This window comes from Plasmodium coatneyi, chromosome 5 (assembly GCF_001680005.1).
Source record: "Plasmodium coatneyi strain Hackeri chromosome 5, complete sequence".
NCBI lineage: Eukaryota > Apicomplexa > Aconoidasida > Haemosporida > Plasmodiidae > Plasmodium > Plasmodium coatneyi.
The window spans coordinates 1,226,117-1,243,972 of NC_033560.1; the positions used below are offsets into that span (position 1 = coordinate 1,226,117).

Sequence of the window (17,856 nt, forward strand, 5' to 3'; positions counted from 1 at the left end):
AGATGTGCCATTCTTTCCCACTATGTGAAAAAAACGATAAACTGAGAACGACATGGATTAGGTTAAAACAAAAAGTCCAATTGGAAAGTTTGTACCAGACCGGAGGTGGGGGTTCCCTTCGTGTGTTGACGTATCGGAATAACTATGAGTAGCCTTAAAGCGGGGTTACGGTTGGAAGTTCCACCCCATATTCTCATTAGCAGTTTGGTCCCTCCCTCCCCGCAATGAAAACGCGGGGCATTTTTCGAACCCCCCAGGGTGTTCGTCTTTATGCGTCCACATGGGAAGTACCCCAATTTTTTACACGCGGCACAAAGATAGGGAGTATTCAAATGAGCAACGCGGGGGAAGAAATTGACCAGAGGAAGCTTCCCCACTGGAGTATAAACACACAGCCCTGTAACCTTCATAGTGGAAAAGAGGGGGACTTCTTTGAAAGACTCATCCGGATTTACGTGGACGTCATTTTTAACTGGGACAAATATCCACCGCATGTTCAGCACTTGCACATTTTGGGTAAGCAAAGAGGGTTCAAATGAGCAGCAGAGGGGGCATCGCTGAAAAGAAGAAACCACGTGAAGAGTATACGTGTGAACGTGCGAAGAGTACCAAAATTAAAAAGAACGCTTTCCCTGGAGAAAGGTGTAAGCGACATTTGTGAAGACACTCCTCCCCCCTTTTACTTCGCAGGAAGAAGTCTGCTAATGGATAAAGTACTTAACGTGCGAAGCAGCAAAAGTCACAAGAAAAAACTGCTTAACTGTGAGGACAGTAAACCGTTCGAAAATATGAACGAATATCTTGTACGCTTAAATGAAGCAGCATTGGGAGGTGAAAAATTATTAGAGGATGAAAAAAAGGACGTGATCCAAAAAGTGAAAAATATTTTTAACCACAAAAATGTCTTGTATGCATTATTTACCCTACAGCATAACAGGATTTTATTTAATTTTTCTGAGCAGTTGTTTTTAAAGAATGTGGAAATTTGCTTTTTAAACTCCGCCGTCAGTAGCAGGATGGACATATATCGCTACATCAGACGCTTTGGGGTGGACAACATTTGCCTTTACGTTTTTGAATACGCTGACCACCTTCACATTTTGAAGAAGCGCCATGAAGTCGTTAAGGGGTTATTTTTCGGAAGTGCGTCCTGAGGGGTCACATGTGTTGGAAGAACTGAGGATGCTCTGTTGACACGGTGGAAGTGCAAATCTGTACCTGTGTATAACGGGCGATGTGTACTTTTGCCTTTTTCCACCCGCGGTGCCATCCTTGGTCCAATTGTAAAAACGATTAAGTAGTAACGATGCACACCACGTAGAGGAAGTTCATCTATGCACCTTGACAACTGAGAAAATCTACACGCGCAGCGGCTAAACTACATGGCAATCGTAAACAGAATGTGTACCTTTTTATATACGTACGTTGGGGCGCATTACACGCCACTGCATTTTTTTTTTTTTTTTTGCCGCACTTCACCGCAGGTCCGAAGTTACCAACAGGGCGATATTCTCCTCATCCATTTCCCCCTCGTGCAAATTTGACATAAGTGTTGTTTCGCTTCTTCCAAATGGCATTCATATTCATCCATTTAGTACGCATATTTATTCGCGTGCAAATATTTATAATTGTGTTTACAACGCATATATATTTGTACACCTGCCCATTTGTGACGTGTACACTTGCAGCACAGCGCATGCGCCGACCCGCGGTGCGCGAATTGGCCCCTTTGAAATGGAAAAAAAAAAAAAAAAAAAAAAAAAAAAGTTACAGGACGCAGAGGCGCAGCAATTTCTGCATGGCGAATTCGCCACTTGAAATTGACTCACATTTGATCGTTTCAAGCGTGCGTACCGCGGCTAAAAAGAAAGGAAATTTAAATATAAAAATTATATGCATATACGTATAAATGCACGTGCACTTGCATATACCATTTTTTCCATTCAAACGGTAATTGCCGCCCGAGGGTCTTCGCCATTTACCAAGTGACCACTCCGGCGTTCTGCAATTTTCCCAGCGTGGCGCCCACGAGGTAACCGCGCTGTTGTATAGTAAATGTGAAGAGAAATAATTCCCCCCCCAGGGGAAGGAGATTCCCAGCAGATGACCCAGCACGTGATAATTTTCCAAACGGGTCAAAACACATCAAACGGTTGAAGACGTTTAGGACACTTCCGTACGCCCCGATGAAAGGCTGACGCGAGAATGCCCTCGAAGATTTGCCCACTCATTTTAAAAGCGCACTTGAAGCGGTAAACGTCCGAGGGTAGACGGGTCACACTGCAAGGGAGAGACGACATTCCGAATTAAGAAGACGTGGAGGGCGGAAGAAGCGATAACGGACGGTAATGCAGACAGGGCGCTAGCATGATCAAGCTCGATCGAAGTTGTGAAACGGTTGTGTGGCAGCTGTGTGATAGCTTTACGAAGGCACACACACGATAGGGTTGCCACAACGTAGAGTTGCTTACGCATGTATTAGCCTTCCCGCAAACAGAGCTGAAGGAAGAAAACAAATGTGCAATCGCCGCCCCCCCCTCTCCGTAAATGTACAAATAAATGTAAAAAAAAATGTTAGATGAAAACAAAACGGCAGGATTGCTACTCTTCTTCTTAGGAATAGCATCAGGGTTTATTGGAGTGTTTTTATTTTTTGACAAATTTTTTTTGTGTATGTCTAATGTCTTTTTTTTACTGGGTTTATATTTTTTAGTTGGGGCAACAAAAATCGTGCGCTTCTTTATGAACCGGAAGAAAATTGGGGGGACTGCAAGTTTCCTCTTTGGCTTCTTCCTTATCATTATGAGTAGGACATTTATTGGCTTCCTCTTTCAAGGCTATGGCATATACAAGTTATTTTTCTCCTTCCTGCCGAATATTGTTAATTTTGTGAAATATTCCCCCCTCAGTTTTATTCTGGAAATTCCGGGCATAAAGCAGCTGGCTGATTACATCATGAATAATAAGCGCCTGCCGATTTGAGCTCATCGGCGAGTGCATCTGTGTGGAAATACATGCCCGTGCGTGTTCATTGCGGCAGTTTTTCTTTTTTCAATTTTCCGTTTTTTCTCCGTTTTTTTCCCCGCATTGTTTCCATTCACCTTGTTTCTTTTCCCCTTTTTTTGCGCTGCACACCCTTCCATTTGACTCCTTTGAAAAACGCACAGGAATATTTTCCTCCATTTTTAAAAACACGATGGATATATAAATGGTCTCACCCCCCTTTGGCTGGGTTCAGGGAACGCTAAACCCGGAGTCGTTAATTTCGAAGCGCATCGATTTATACTTTCGCAAAAATTCGGAACACTTTATGATCATCCTGCGATCAATTTTATTTTTTCTCTTCCTCTTTTTAAAATATATGATCGTATTAGAAAAGGAAGAGTTAATGACATAGTCAAAAAGGTTGAAGGAAAAATGGATGTAGTCCTTCCGTGGGTGCCAACTGTTAAGTACCAATAAGAAAAAGTTATTATCGTATGCCAGTTGTTTCATAGATTGAGAGATGGCTGTAAAGAGTTGGCACTTTCTGTATACTTCCATTTTATCATTTCCATTAAAGAGACAGTTTAATGAATCTACCACAAGGAGGGAAATCTGGTGGTGTTTCAGTATATAGTTTATGTCTTTTTTTATTAACTGGAAGAATTCCTTTTCTTCGTTTATTTTTTGTATGTACAAATTTTGCAGCGCACTTCGGACGGGACAATTCTGCGCGTGGTGCGGGTTTGGCTGGCCTGCCTCGTCATGCCACGTCTGCTCATGATCTGTCTGATGATGGTTTCCCATTCGTGCAGACCCCTCCACCTGCTCCGTCCTCTTTTCATTCCCCCTGTTGATGCAGCCACACGTGTTACCCCCTCCATGCGGTTCCTTACAACTACTATGTCCCCCCCTCAACTCCAACTTCCTCCTAACTATTTCTTCCAACCTTCGCATGGGGAACATTCGATTAAAGTACACATAAAAAACTATGGCCTGTTTTTTCTCTTCAATAATTTTTAAAAGGAGCTCTGCACAGAGGGTCAGGGCGAACTGCGTTTTGCCGCTGCCCGACGCGCCCACCACCTCAACGAGGCTGTAATTGAGTATCCCATTTTCGAAGAAGTGGTTTAGCTTCTTGTCCTCGAATTGGAGCTTTTTCCTAAGGGGGGACGCAGCGAAGCGGTCACTCATTAAAGCGTTAAATCTATGCAGGAATAGGAAGAATCACAACATGGAAAAGGAAAAAAAAAAAACGAAGTAGACGTAACTATGCACTCATAACAACACATGCGTGAAGCAGCTTGGGGCGACAACAAAGGGGGGAACACTCAATGCGTAGGTCACTTTTTTTTTCGACGAATTACCTATCACTTTTGTTAAAGGGGACGGCGTCGAAAATGCGCTCCACAGATCTGCAAGTTGCTTCTCCTATAGGGTCTGCCATAAGGGGGGAAGGCTCACACAGGCAACTATGCACACTTTAGCGTAGCTCCCTTGAGTTACTTTGCCTACACTTATTTTAACTTCCGGGTGATATGAAGGTGAGCGGATGTGTGGAGGTCCTGTTGGAAGGGGGAAGTCCTTTCGGTTTCATCTGCGGTTCGGCGTGCGTGATGAAGTAGTCCCAATGTATGGTGGGGTGATACTTCTGTGCGGTCAATTAAATACACATTTGTGCTTTTTCTTCTTTAAAGGAAATTATCCAATGAGACTACTGCTGTAATTGTTTGTCTGTTCACGCTGCACGTGCGTACGTACAGGTGGAGGTACACGCGAATGGTCCCTTGTTGGAGAAATTTATTGGGGAGCACATGAAAAGGGGAAAGGAAACGCACGACGAGGGGCATCCCACACAAAACAGGGTCAGCACATCCGTGCAAGCGAGGAAGAGAAATACTTCCTTACATCGTATGGTCACTTTTCCTATTTGCACTTGGGATGAAGAAATGGTCGTGCTATATAGAAGGAAAGACTAACCCGTTGCTTTCTTCGAACACATTGAACTGTTTGCACGTGGTCGAAGAAAAAAATGCAATGTGGGGTGGGCAACAGCATGTGTGTAACTTTTTAACGGAACACCCATCCGTCAAGTTCACTACGTTTCGCTACGAAAGGTAGAATGTATGTATTTTTTTGTGGGTTCCTACTTGGGGCCAGATCGGTGCGAGCCCCTCCCCCCGCATCTTAGCCGCGATTCCCACCTGAGGGTAAAATTCACAGGCAGAAGAAAAACAAAACCTGACGGAATTGCATGCACAGCAGATGAGTATCCACCCAGAGCCCCTCCGGATGACGCCTCGTGGGGAATATATAAAAATTATTTCCCACAGGTGATTTCTTTTGTCGCCATTTTCCGCACGTGTAGAAATGGGCATTGCTCGGGGTGGGGCACTAATGGCGAACCGCTTCGATGAGGGAAAAAATAAAACTCGTTATCTTGCTGGGAGCGTCAACCTGAGGTGCCATAACACCAAGTTGTTACTTTGCGAAGTTGTTGCTTTGCGAAGTTGTTACTTTGTAAAGTTGTGGCTGTGATAATTGTGGGTTTTACCCAAGCTGCACAACTGTAGAGGATACGAACGAAGGAATGCCCAGGAGTGGGGCAATTTGGGAGAAAGATCAACGATGAGGCTGAACACGCGAAAGGAAGCACACGTTTGGGTGAGAGAAGATTTTCTCTTCCAGGTCCCCTCATCGTGCAACTGCTGGCTGAGGCCAAACTGAGCAGTTAGGAAGTTGTACCACAGTTGGCAAGGTTGCCATAGTTACTTTGTGGGGTGGCTAATTGGGCTGGCACAAATGTGGGGGACTTGCCCCAAATGGATCACAGGAAAAATGGGAGCCTTGCCCGCTGGGCGGGGTTACCGCTCTGCTGCTTGTTGCTCCTCCTGTTTAGCGTTCTCTCCTGGTGGGAGGATGGCAGCGTCAGGGGAAGGAGTCTTGAAGAGCAAAGGACCATCGGGACAAACGTATGTAGTAATATCATCCCGTTTTACCTGAACAGTCATAATTTTATTAACCCCCTGCGGGAAATTAACGTCTCAAATAATTTCTCCCTAAGGTGGAACATCAACTATATATACTTCGAATACTTCAACGAGGAGTTTTTTGTAAATTTTAATCTACACAGTTTGTTGGTAAAGGATGTGAAGTTATACGAATATAGAGACAGGAGCGTTTTGCTTTTGGGGAAGGATGCCTCCCATGATGAAGTGAAGTTTTTTATTCGTGTGGAACAGGATAGGAGTGTGCACCCTGGGGAAATGAGAACCTTTTATTTTGTCATAAATTCGGGGAATGGTCCAAATTTCAGCGCATGTGTAAATGTAATGCTGGAGTTGAATATCGGCCTGGTGAATAGGTACGGAGGGGCTCCACCAAGTTATGCAACTGCAGTTAATCACCCTACCAGTGGTGGAAGCGCCAATGAGGTGGAAAGGCTCTATTCCGATAGGACCATCGTGGAAGAGAAGAGAAGCAAACTCCCGGCACACCATAAGGATTACATCATCGTGAAGGACAACTACTACTACACTTCGAGTGAAGACTACTACGTTAGATTCGAACGAGAGGGGGAGGATCCCTATGCTGATCTGCAGGCGAACCAAGAAGTGGTCGTCTACACGGTTCTTTTATTTACTCAATTCAGCGAACACGGCAGTATAAGTTTCTACTCCCATTTAACAGAAGATATAACGAAAGAGAAAAATTTCCACATGAATTTGAAAAAGTTAAGTTTGGGAAAAAGCTACTTGTATAATATGAGCGTGGATAACATTTTAAGGTTGTCTCATCTGGATAAGGAATGCACCAAGGGGTGTGTCAAAAGTGTGCGAACAAAAAATGGGGTCTTACTACACGCCCTGTTGGAGAATAACGCCGTGTATAAATTTGACGTTAAATACATTTTGGGAAGGGGTTCCCCCGGTGGGCTAGCCACGAACCGTAATGATGGTGCGCATTTTAATGTAGAATTTTCCATCGTGAGGAATGCAGCGGAGTACACCATGATGGACTTCATCCGTGAACACTTCACCAGGGAGTGCATGCACAATACCTTCTTCCCGAGTGGAATCGTCCAAACGGGGGAAGAAACGCCCTTGGAGAAATATTCACTAAAACAGTGCAAAGAGGAGAAGAGGGAGAGTTGCACTCCAGCTGACGCGGATGATGACTTCATCATATACGGCAGGACGATCGAACTGAACGATAATTTCATTTTCAACTTTGATCCCATTAAATTCTTTGAGCAAAATAAACAAGTGAGCTTAACCATCACTGAGGAGAGTCTTTTCAATTTGGTCGTTACATCTAAGGCAGATAACGTTTACATAAATTTGCTGAAAAAGGACTCGTCTCATGGGGAGAAGGTGTGCAACACGTACTACATGAATAACCTAAACGACTACACTCTTTTTAACTACATGTCGAAGGAGGTGGATCATTTTGCGAACGCACATGTGAATAAAGCGTTTGCTGGTGATTATAGGGATGATGAAGAGGTACGGAGGAAGAAGTTTTCCCAACACAATGTGACTTACATAAATTGCACCCTACCCAAGGGGGAATACTACCTAAGGATAAGCGTCGATGGGTATAATATGATCTGTGACTCGAACGAAGTCAGCCTGATTATTCACCCGTTAAGTATATACGAGGAGAGGCACAAATGCGACAGCAGCATGAATGTTGTGACGGATCTGTTTTACTACCACTTGAGGTCGGAGAGTAAGAAGAACCGGGAGGAGTTTTCCAACCTGATCAGCGCACCTCAGGGGGAGGATATCACCAATGTAGAGAGGACCAACTCGACAGCAGGTCAGGTAGAATGGCAAAAGAGTATCCAGGAAGACGCCAGAACATACCAGAACATTTACGAAAACAGGTGGATTCTGAACAACCCGATATTTCAAGACTTCGACTTTGTGATTCTGTACGAGAGGCACATCACTGACAGGGTGGATGAATTGCTCGTCACGATAAACAACTCCATTTTCGTGGACCTTTTCTTTGTAATTGTAGAACCGGTGAGGGAGGAGACCTCTTATTATTACATTTACAGAAATTCTAGGAACGTTTCCAAGTATAAGATCAAACACGGGGACCGACCCTTCACCATTTATCTAATTGCCTCCACCATGCACCACCCAGGGAAGCAGCTTTGCGGTTTTTTCTTTATCGACATTGACTTGGTGACAAAGAATAAATTAACAGAAGAAGAGAAAGAACCAGATAATACGAAACCCACAACCAGTGCACACAACATGGTCAGCAGGATCAACTATATCCCTGATCTGATCATCGGCTACGACTCCTACTCCTTTAGCAACTTCTGCTTCATTCCAAAGTTTAAAAAACATAGCCTGATTATCTACATAAAGGAAAACTCTATTGTTAAGATAAATTGCTTCAGCACCAACTATGTGTATATTTGCCTGTACGACCAGAATAGGAGAAAACTCTACGATGGGTACAATCAGCTTTACATCGAGTCGTTTACAAAGGGGGAGTACGAAATAGTGTTGCAGTTTAACGCGCCGAACGATCAGAAGGACAACGCGTTCTTCTACCTTCAGATTTATGTCTTCCACTTGAGTTTGCTGGAGAGGTGCGCTGCGGGCGGAGCCTCCATTACAGGTGCAGACATAGGTAAAGACGTGGAAGAGGAAGCCACTACTATTGCATCGCAAAATGCGGAAGCGCCCCCCGTAGCGACCACAGCGGATATACAAAACCTGTACGACCTGAGCCCGTATGTCGAAGCTAGCAATCTGGATTCCACCACCCATGCTAATCAAACTCAAGTGAAGGACAAGAACACGTTCTGGTTTCAGGCCCCAAATGTGTATTACCTATTCAAGAGGGACTTCCTGCTGCTCCATCCGAAGAAGAGGATTGTAAAGGAGCTGATCCTCCCCCACGTGGCGAGCATGGACCCCTCAGTAACGTTCCTCCTGAAGGTAGAACTCATTTTTGCAAAGAATTATTTGCCCTATAAGCTAGCCATCCAGGATGCTTCAAACAGTAGACTTCAATACCATGATAGTTACACGTATAAGAATAAAATTCTGATGACTCTTCCCGTGGTGAATAGCCCCCCCAGGTGGGGAACAACCATTCAGGAGAGGCCTCCCAGCGGGGGAAGGTCTTCAAACTGTATGTAGACCTGTACGAAGAAGTGAACGAAAATTTAAGAGACAACTTTTGCACATACGCCTACCTGCACATTATCTACACGAGCGAGATGGAGGCTTTTCGTCAATGGGATGAACAGGGCCTTTCCTACTCCACGGTGAACCTACCTCTGCTGTTGAATAATATACTTTTCAAGGGTTCTCCAAGTGCAGCAACGAAAGCAATTGGTGAAACGGCTAACCATGGGGGTGGTAGCTCTGAGGTGATTTATCTTCGCAACTCCGACCTGCCTATCGCTAACCAGAGCGTGCAGTACACCTTCGAACTGCTGAACAATAATGTGCTCCTGTTCCTAGTTAAGGATAACCTTTTTTTTGATATGTACATGTATAGGGAGAAGAGAGACATAAAGCTGAATGTGTATAAATTTTCGGACACGCAGAAGTTACTCTCTGGGGGAGGAATCACCTACAATGAAGTGATGAAGAAAGGATCGTCACACCTAGGAGAAGAAATTATTTCCTTCAACAAGAGGCAGATATATCTATCCATGTATCTAACGAGGGGGCTATACATCTTTCAGTATGAACGTGGGTCAGGCCCTTTTTTCGCAAATCTGTCTGTGGTGTGGCATTACGGGGAAGACATACCAAGTGGGACTTACCTCACCGGGGAGGAAGTCGGTTTGGCGAAGGAGGAAGTTGCAGTTGTCCTTCCAAAGGGCAAAACACCAGTTCGCAGGGACGATGCCCTGATGAGGGACGAAGTAAATTTTCTCTTCGGGAAGGAACTCATCTGCAACGGAGAAACCAAACTGCACTATGGAGGTAAGAAGCTCCATAATTTGACCTACTTTTGGCAAGAAATTGTAAAAAATGAAAATTTTCAAATTCTCGAAGACAGTGCCACCAGCGTGGAAGTAAAAAAAGGCGAACAGAAGAATGCCCTCATTTACAAGCGTTTTTATATATGCTTATCGGACCAAGGGGGGAGTAACTCTAATGATGATACGCAAAACGGTAGCGAAACGATTGACAAGAATTACACACTTTTTAATTTAAAAATAGAAGAGAGAGCCCAAGTGTATGTAGAGATAAAACCCCACTATCACTTCTTTGTCTACCCCTTTAACCTAAATATCGTTTCGAAAAGATCCTTTTTTGACATTTCCAGTGGGTATAAAACCTCCATTACGATTGACCTATACAAGGGAGAGTACGAAATACATTTGGCTTTTCCAGGGCTACCGAAGGAACAAGTAAAAGACATCATATTCGACTTGGTCATACTTATTGTGTCGTCCAAAAGCGGGGAAAGCGAACCCCAGCAGGGAAATGCACTACCCTATGTGAGTAACTCTCCTGGAAGACCCCCTCAAAGTGAAGTCTGCAAAGCGTACCCATATAAACCCCTTTTCAACAAAGTTAATCTGGTGGACATCCCTGAAAATGACGCATCAGTGAGGAGAAATATAATCTCCCCAAAATATAAAAATAAATATTTTCACCTTTTCGGAAAATTTTTCCTCAAAAATTACAAGGAAGAAGTTTTCTTTACCATCCCACGTGGTGATTACGTTTTGAAAATTTTTTGTCTCCCTATTGATGAGTCAACGGAAGAAAGTATGACAGCAGAGGACGGGGAAAAAAATCAGATTGTAAACATGAGGAGCATCCCCCTTGGAAATTTCTCAGACCAATCAGCGAACTTTGTAAACTCCTTTCTGAACGTACGAAATGTGTTTAATATTAGGGTTGTTCTGGACCCTTCGGGGGAAGCCAACCAGGGTAGAGATGGCAAGGAAGATCCGTCACAGAACAACTCCCTCTTTTTGTCACCCATGTTTGCCAACGAGGATGAGGAGTTCATGTTGAATCTGTACCAAGTAGAGAAGAGCTTCAAACTGGTAATCAAAACGAATAGCTATTTTTGTAATTATTTCCAGCTAGTGGTAAGTCTTTACCCCCTGGACTTTTACAACCCTGTGCACAGCTATGCGTATGGGCAGGTGAACTCTCTGGAGAAATATATGAAGAATATTCTTGACACGATCTCTGTTAAGGCGAAACTATATGAGGACATAATATTTGAGCAGAAGAAATTTCCATCGCATCAGTATATGAGGATAGAAACGGAAGTTGTGAATTTGAGGAGCCCTAACAAGGAGCACTCCTTTTCGCTTCCCGTGGTTGTGCGTAAGGTAGGGTGTGCTAGGCAGAACATGCCGTGGAGGAGCGGCACCCCCGCATATGAGTGTGTCGTACTTGCACAGCGATTATATCCATCTAATCAATGTGATCCTTTTTTCCTTTTTCAGGGGAGCTACTTCAAAGTTAACTTGGGATATGATTTCTCTTTAGCCAGTTTCCAAATGAAGCTCTCCAAAAACGGTGCGGCCATTTCAAGCAGCAGCAAGATGGAAGTCAGTCTGAAGGAAAACGCCCTGAACATATTTGAAAATATTAGCCTGTACTTGGAAGAGGGAAGTTACACACTGGAGATTCGTTCCTATGACATCATTGCAAATTTGAACAACATAAATAGAAACTTCATCTTCTCCTTCTATTTCGAGCTTGAAATTTTCGAGTTTTCCGACGAGAAGAACAACGACGCAATTCTGCTGGATGTGTTTCCGCACAATTCGATGCCCGTCAATAGGAGCTTCCCCTTTGGGGTAAGGCGGGAGGGAGAACACCTATTGATAAGGCATTGTGCCATAGCGGGGGGATTGTGGGAGTATGATTGATCCTCTTTCACCTCCCACGGGTGCAGATACGTTAACCTGTGCACACGTCGCCCCCTTTTCTTTTTTTGTGTGCAGGTTGATATAATTTTCTGGGGAAAAGTACACGCGAAGGACGTACACCTGGAGGATGATCAGAAAACACACATAGAGCCGACCAGCATAAAAGCAATAAAATACGCGAACATTGAGGTTCACAAATTTGTTTTATCCCCAGAAGTAATGAACAAAGTGGAAAAAAATTTTATTTTTAAATTTGCCCCAAGTTGTAATATCTATGTTAATCAGGAGAAGGAAAAAAAGTTAAAGTTTACCCTCTCGACTGAAGACAAGAGTGTTCCCATCGGAGAAAACGTTTATGAAGAGGGAAAAGGGGCAGCAATCATAACGAGTGAATCGAATGAGCGAAATGGCCAGGTGCACCCAGAAAGTGTGAATAATTCCTTCCTCTTGGAGGATGAACAGAAGGAAGTCCCGCCCGACAGTGGTAGAACAAGCTATCTGGAAGGGAATTCCCAGAAGGACAGGTAAGTCAACCGCACAGTGTGGAGGGAGTGCACTCCATTTGGTCAAAGCGTCGGATGGTGTACTTTTTTTCGTGGTGACCTATCTTCCCATGCTTTTTTCAAGTACGCAAAAGTGGTGCCCCCTTTCCGTGCATCCCACTTGTTAGTAGAGCATCATTACTCCATTATGCTTGTTCCCCGTTTTCGGGGCCACCCCCCCTCTCAGCGTGTACGACATCGACCGTGTCATCCAGAACTTCCGACTGAATGAAAAGAAAAGAAGGGACGAAGAAGAAGAAGCCTCCACCATGAGCAATCCCTCGAAGGGAGAAATAGACGCGTGTATTCCGCTGACCATACTGACAATGGAAATTTACTGCTTCGAGAAAAGTTACTTTCTCATTTTTATTTTTTTTTTGTGCGTTTGCTTTATGATGTGCGCGTTCCTATTTGTGGTTTTAAAATTGTACAAAAACTGGAAGTACTACAGGAATTACGACGTCATTACGGAGAGTGATGAGGTGGTCAACCTGTTCGACGATGACCACATATAGAAAGTCGAGAATGTCGCATAACGAACCGGAACAGGACGCGCTTTCCCGTTGACCAGTGTGGCATCCCCACGCCTTTGGCTTTTCCTACATCTTTATCCGTGCATGAGTGTGACTTGTTCCGTTGCACTCCCCTTTTTAACCTGCATGTGAATACACATTTGTAGATTCGCCAACCGTGAATCACACCCACGCCGCGTCCGCTCTGTAGGACGGTTGATTAGTGTCACTAGTTCAGCCCAATTTGCCTTTTAACTCGATTTGAGTGCGTCCACTTATTTATTTATTTTATTTTATTTTTTTTGTCACGTGTAGTAGCGGTGATATTGCCGCTCTGTCTGTCTGTATGTCTGTCTCTCATAAATCCACATTTGTCCTTTCCCTTTTTCGTAATATGACCCATTTGTGTGGCAAAAAATGCGCATGATTAATTTGCGAGATTTTTAAAAAAAAAATTTACAATTTTGTCAATCTCTTACGTAAAGAGGAAACGTTATGTTGTTACGATAGGACAAAAAAAAAAAAAAAAAAAAGCGAAATGTCACGCCAAGCAAAATATTCACATTACAAAAAGTCACAAATATTGGGGAGGTACAAACTTATGCACCTACCATGTGCGGAGTGTGTACAAATCGAACGCACTTTTCACAAATAACTGAATATGTAGCTCTTCAACTGAAGGTATAACAGCAGGTAGGACAAGAAAAAAATTCCATAGTACACATAAATGACGTTATCAGAAAAATTATTGCGAAAAGTGCGGATGGTATATTTGTGTATGTAAAATAAAGAGGACAGCATATAGTGGGCAAAAATAAAAAAACGAAAGACACTACAAAAGAAGAGAATAAATGACAGATTCGTTTTTATCAAGGTAAATTTGTAAAAAAAAATCAGGGGGAATAAAATTATATTATTATAACTCATCAACGAAATGAGAAAGGGCAACCTTATTGGAAATACCCTTTTCGTGACAATGAAATTTGTCATGTATATTGATAAAGGGGTGAGCGTATTGAAAAGATATAAAAAAATTAAAGTGGTGTAGAAAATGTTTAATTTATTCTGGGTGATGTATGCTTGGTTGTTTATTTCTTCGCTACTCAAGGTGGTGCCATCTGAGGGGGTAAAATCCACATCGGAGGAGACACCAAAAAAGATATTTTTCCAATTAAAAAGAAAAAAAATGGTGAAGGAAATGAAAATGTTCACCCATACAAATCCATACAAGTCTGGGTTTCTTTCTATGCTGAGCTTGTTGTCATAGTAATCGAAGGCGTCATTCATGTGGCTGATTTTTCTTATATTTGCGTTCTCATCGTCTACTTCGTTTTCGTCTGCGCTGGCAGCACCGTTATTGCTGCCGTAATATTTATCGGCACTTTTTCCATGGCCCTTGTTCTTGTGGCTGCGGCGGGTGCTCCGCTGACACGTGTTCTTTTCAAGGTCATCCAAGCCATCCATATAATCGTATGACTTATCCACGTTCAGATAAGGCAGCAGCGCGCACATGCACCTGTATATGATCACGTCGCTATCCACGTCATAGTAGCACAATAGCTTTGTGCTGATTCCTTTTAAACTTTTAAAAAAGGGTAACAGGTCGAACGAGTTATTTCCTCCATCCTCAAGACTGCTTCTCGAGGCGGTTACACCCCCCCAGTTGTCATTATTTTCGTTGTCGCTTAGATTAAATATGTTCATTTTTCCGCTCGGCATGTTTCTAAAATTCATTTCGTGCACTTCTCCTGCATTGAATTTTTGTTCGAGGGGGGTTCTCTGGTGGTACATGTCACTGTTGTTGCTGTGGTATCGTCGAATTCCGGTGCCGTTCGCACCGATTATCATTTGATTAGATACACCATGGGTATTCGAAAAGTTAAGGGGACTACCCGTGTTGTTGTTTATGTTATATCCGTTATATGACGCTACACTGAGACTGCCATCAAAACTGGCGATTCCGTTTGAATTACTTATACCTTGGGGGGGCCCTCTTCCCCTTTTCACGTCACTCAAATTAACCGTTGTTAAATTCTTATTCAGGGAACTGTTTGCTCCACTCCCAAAAAAGTCATCTTCGTCGTTGATGGCGCTGTCAATGACGTCTTCCTCATTGCCATAATATATATTCACGTTATTGGTACTCCTGGGAGGGTTCTCCACGTGGAAGGTGTCCTTGTATTCATTGGCCATGAAATTCGACCTTTCATTCTTCTTCGTCTTCTTCGCATTACTGCCACGACTGTTGCTATACGCCTTGCGGCTCGTATCGCCTTTGTGTAAGTTCACATCGTTACTGTCCCATAAATTTTTCTCTTTCAAATCCCTATTTGGTGTGTTCATTTTTGCCTTACCCGTTCAGGTGAAATGGGAAAATGTGTAAACCAAAAAAAAAAAAAAAAAAAAAGTTACATATTGGTTAGCTAGAAAAAGAAATTAGCAGCTGACCAGTCAGGTAAATTTAGGAAAAAAAAAAAAAAAAAAAAAAATTTTCTAGAAATCCCCATTCATGAAGATAAAGGATTGCAAAGTGGAATATACAAAATGGAAGGACACAAAGGGAAAGGCAAACAAATGTACGTAAGGAGAAAACAAAATGAAAGAATGGACCGGTGGTTGATAAAATTCCCGCCAAGCTCTAATGAGCAAAAGAGAAAACTGCCAACAAAGTGTGGCCGAACATGTTATCGCATCATAATACGGACGTGACATCCCTCTTTTTTTTTCCCCCTTACGTGGAGGTAAAAATATGCATTCGCTAAGAGGTGATTTAAACACGTCTTATTTGGCATAAAATTTCGTGACTGTTGATACAGTGTGGTAACACGCATGGGAACAATTCTCTCACCAGATTGAGTGATTCAAAATAAGGTTTGTTCTATCTGGAAAACAATCACTTTTGAGCGGCGCATTTGCTGTGGTGTAGCGCGCGAGAACTAGCCATATAATTTCTTCCCCCCTAAATGGACATGTGCTTATCTTTATGTGCGTGCCTATTTTTGCGCCATAAAAAAGGCTACTCCTTCAGCATGATGCTCGATGGGAATCTCCCCGTTCACCTCCACTTGTTCATGTTCAAGCGGAAGGGGAAAAAAGGAAAAAAAAAGGAAATTAAAACCGCCAAACGGTGGAACGCGAGCAGTGCGTACGACGCACTGGCGAGATAACGAACAAAGTATTTCCCTCCTCGTATCTTTACCACTCAAAAAATATTCCCTTTTTAAAAAATTCAAGGTGCAGGGATGTCCAATAAATTGGTAAATATGTGAAGTATAAAAATGAGTTGAAAAATAGCACGTTGGAAGATAACCTGGTTTCCTCAGCCTATTAACGCGCAATGGCACTTTTTATATACACACACACACACGCGGACCGCTTACCAGTTCGGAATTCCCCTTTTTATTTTATGATCATACAAACGGTAATTCATTCGTTCATATGATTCTTGACATGTACACTTAAACGGCGTAAGGGGGCTGACTTAAGTCGGGAGTAACAACAGAGCAGCCGTGCATCTAACGTGCAGTTACACGTGCACCACGGTTTCGTTTCCCCGTACACCGTGCTGCTGCCAGAGTTGCGAAAAAGAACCAAGTGAACCAGGTGAACGAAACAGAAAAGGCTTTCCTTCAAAATGGAAAAATTAAAAACATGGGGGGTTCCCTTCCGTCCCCGTGTAGCGATCGATGGCGTGGCAGATGAGAAAAAAAAAGAAACGAAAAGATAAAATGGGGTAATGCCAAATAAGGGAGCCCCAAAGGGACTGCGGAAATGTGGCTCAGTTATTCTTTGCGCCTAGTCGCAACTGAGGGGTTTACACAACCACCCCCCTCTACATGCTTCATATGGAGGAGGGGTAATAACATCCTGAATTTGCCACAGGGCGTAAAAAAAAAAGTGGGGAATTTTTTGGTACCACTACGGGGGAATAATATACATATACATCCCACTTGGAAGCGGCATACCTGTGGGTGCATACATTCGCGAGCGCGCCCATACGTGGGTGTAAGGTACACGCATACACGATGGCTTCCTGGTTAGCAGCCGCTTCCTTTTTTTTTTTTTTCCACTTGGGGCGTGTCGTAGCAAGCCTTGCAGAGAACTCCAGTTGTGCAGCTGGATGTGCATACGTGTAAGGGTATACGTATATGTATATGCACACGTATGCGTACCTTGTACGTGTGCATCGCTACATGTAACCCGTGGCGTGATTCCTACCAGGAACCACAGCCGAAAATGATATACATACATGCATGAATATATATATGCACATATATATAGATATATGCATATATATTTGTGCGTGCTTACTTGAGAAACCCTTCTGGATGCCAAAAAAAAATTAGCAAAGCGCAGGAGTCAGAAGTTTGCGCCATGTTGTTACGGGTAGAAGCGAATACAATTTCTCCGCTAACCATTTTCACAATTCGGGTACGTGAAAATATTAGCAAATAAAAAACACTTCCAGAAATACGGCAAAAAAAAAAAAAAAAAAAAAGAAAAAAGAAATAAACTGAAAAAAGGAAGAAGCATTTTTCGAAAAAAAAGCCATCATTCGTAATCGCAGCATCTACCCACATGTATTTATTTGCCCATAAATGCGTACAATCCCCTTTTTTTTTTTTTTTTTTTGCGCTTAAAAAATAGGCTTACGTAACGTTCATAAACGCACTGCTACGTACGTCGCGTGCTCCTGTTCGTAAAACATAACTCCAGCGGAGAGCGTAACTTGCAGCTACAGGTCGCCCCCCGCCACCCCTCTACCGCGTAGCTTAAAAAGTAATAACAAAAAAAAAAAAAAAAAAAATACAAAAAAGTTCGTGCTTGAGAGAGAGAGCCTTATTCGTATATTCTTCCTCCCCCCATACATACGATAAGCAAACTACGTACCTGCTTTGTTCCTACATCGTTCATACTTATAAAGCGCTTACAAATT

General features: G+C 43.0%; 5 protein-coding genes across 5 annotated transcripts; 3 read left to right on the forward strand and 2 right to left on the reverse strand.

Annotated features, from left to right (window-relative positions):
* Nucleotides 1–224: 224 nt before the first annotated feature.
* On the forward strand, nucleotides 225–1,154 carry PCOAH_00012280 (Uncharacterized protein; the record flags this gene model as incomplete). Its single annotated transcript, XM_020058037.1, has 2 exons — nucleotides 225–516; nucleotides 691–1,154. 2 exons carry the CDS (start codon nucleotides 225–227, stop codon nucleotides 1,152–1,154), a joined length of 756 nt encoding a protein of 251 aa, XP_019913565.1.
* A 1,417-nt stretch (nucleotides 1,155–2,571) lies between these two features.
* Nucleotides 2,572–2,982, forward strand: PCOAH_00012290 (Got1 domain containing protein; the record flags this gene model as incomplete). Its single annotated transcript, XM_020058038.1, has 2 exons — nucleotides 2,572–2,630; nucleotides 2,811–2,982. 2 exons carry the CDS (start codon nucleotides 2,572–2,574, stop codon nucleotides 2,980–2,982), a joined length of 231 nt encoding a protein of 76 aa, XP_019913530.1.
* Nucleotides 2,983–3,237: 255 nt separating this feature from the next.
* On the reverse strand, nucleotides 3,238–4,429 carry PCOAH_00012300 (Uncharacterized protein; the record flags this gene model as incomplete). Its single annotated transcript, XM_020058039.1, has 2 exons — nucleotides 3,238–4,144; nucleotides 4,350–4,429. Coding segments are annotated over 2 exons (987 nt in total), but the record flags the coding sequence as incomplete, so codon positions are not given.
* A 1,375-nt stretch (nucleotides 4,430–5,804) lies between these two features.
* PCOAH_00012310 (Uncharacterized protein) lies at nucleotides 5,805–12,923 on the forward strand (the record flags this gene model as incomplete). Its single annotated transcript, XM_020058040.1, is given in 5 exon segments — nucleotides 5,805–9,071; nucleotides 9,089–11,320; nucleotides 11,438–11,794; nucleotides 11,942–12,390; nucleotides 12,596–12,923. 5 exon segments carry the CDS (start codon nucleotides 5,805–5,807, stop codon nucleotides 12,921–12,923), a joined length of 6,633 nt encoding a protein of 2,210 aa, XP_019913538.1.
* Nucleotides 12,924–13,565: 642 nt separating this feature from the next.
* Nucleotides 13,566–15,263, reverse strand: PCOAH_00012320 (Uncharacterized protein; the record flags this gene model as incomplete). The annotated part of the gene is made up of 1 exon (XM_020058041.1): nucleotides 13,566–15,263. One exon carries the CDS (start codon nucleotides 15,261–15,263, stop codon nucleotides 13,566–13,568), a length of 1,698 nt encoding a protein of 565 aa, XP_019913388.1.
* Nucleotides 15,264–17,856: the final 2,593 nt, after the last annotated feature.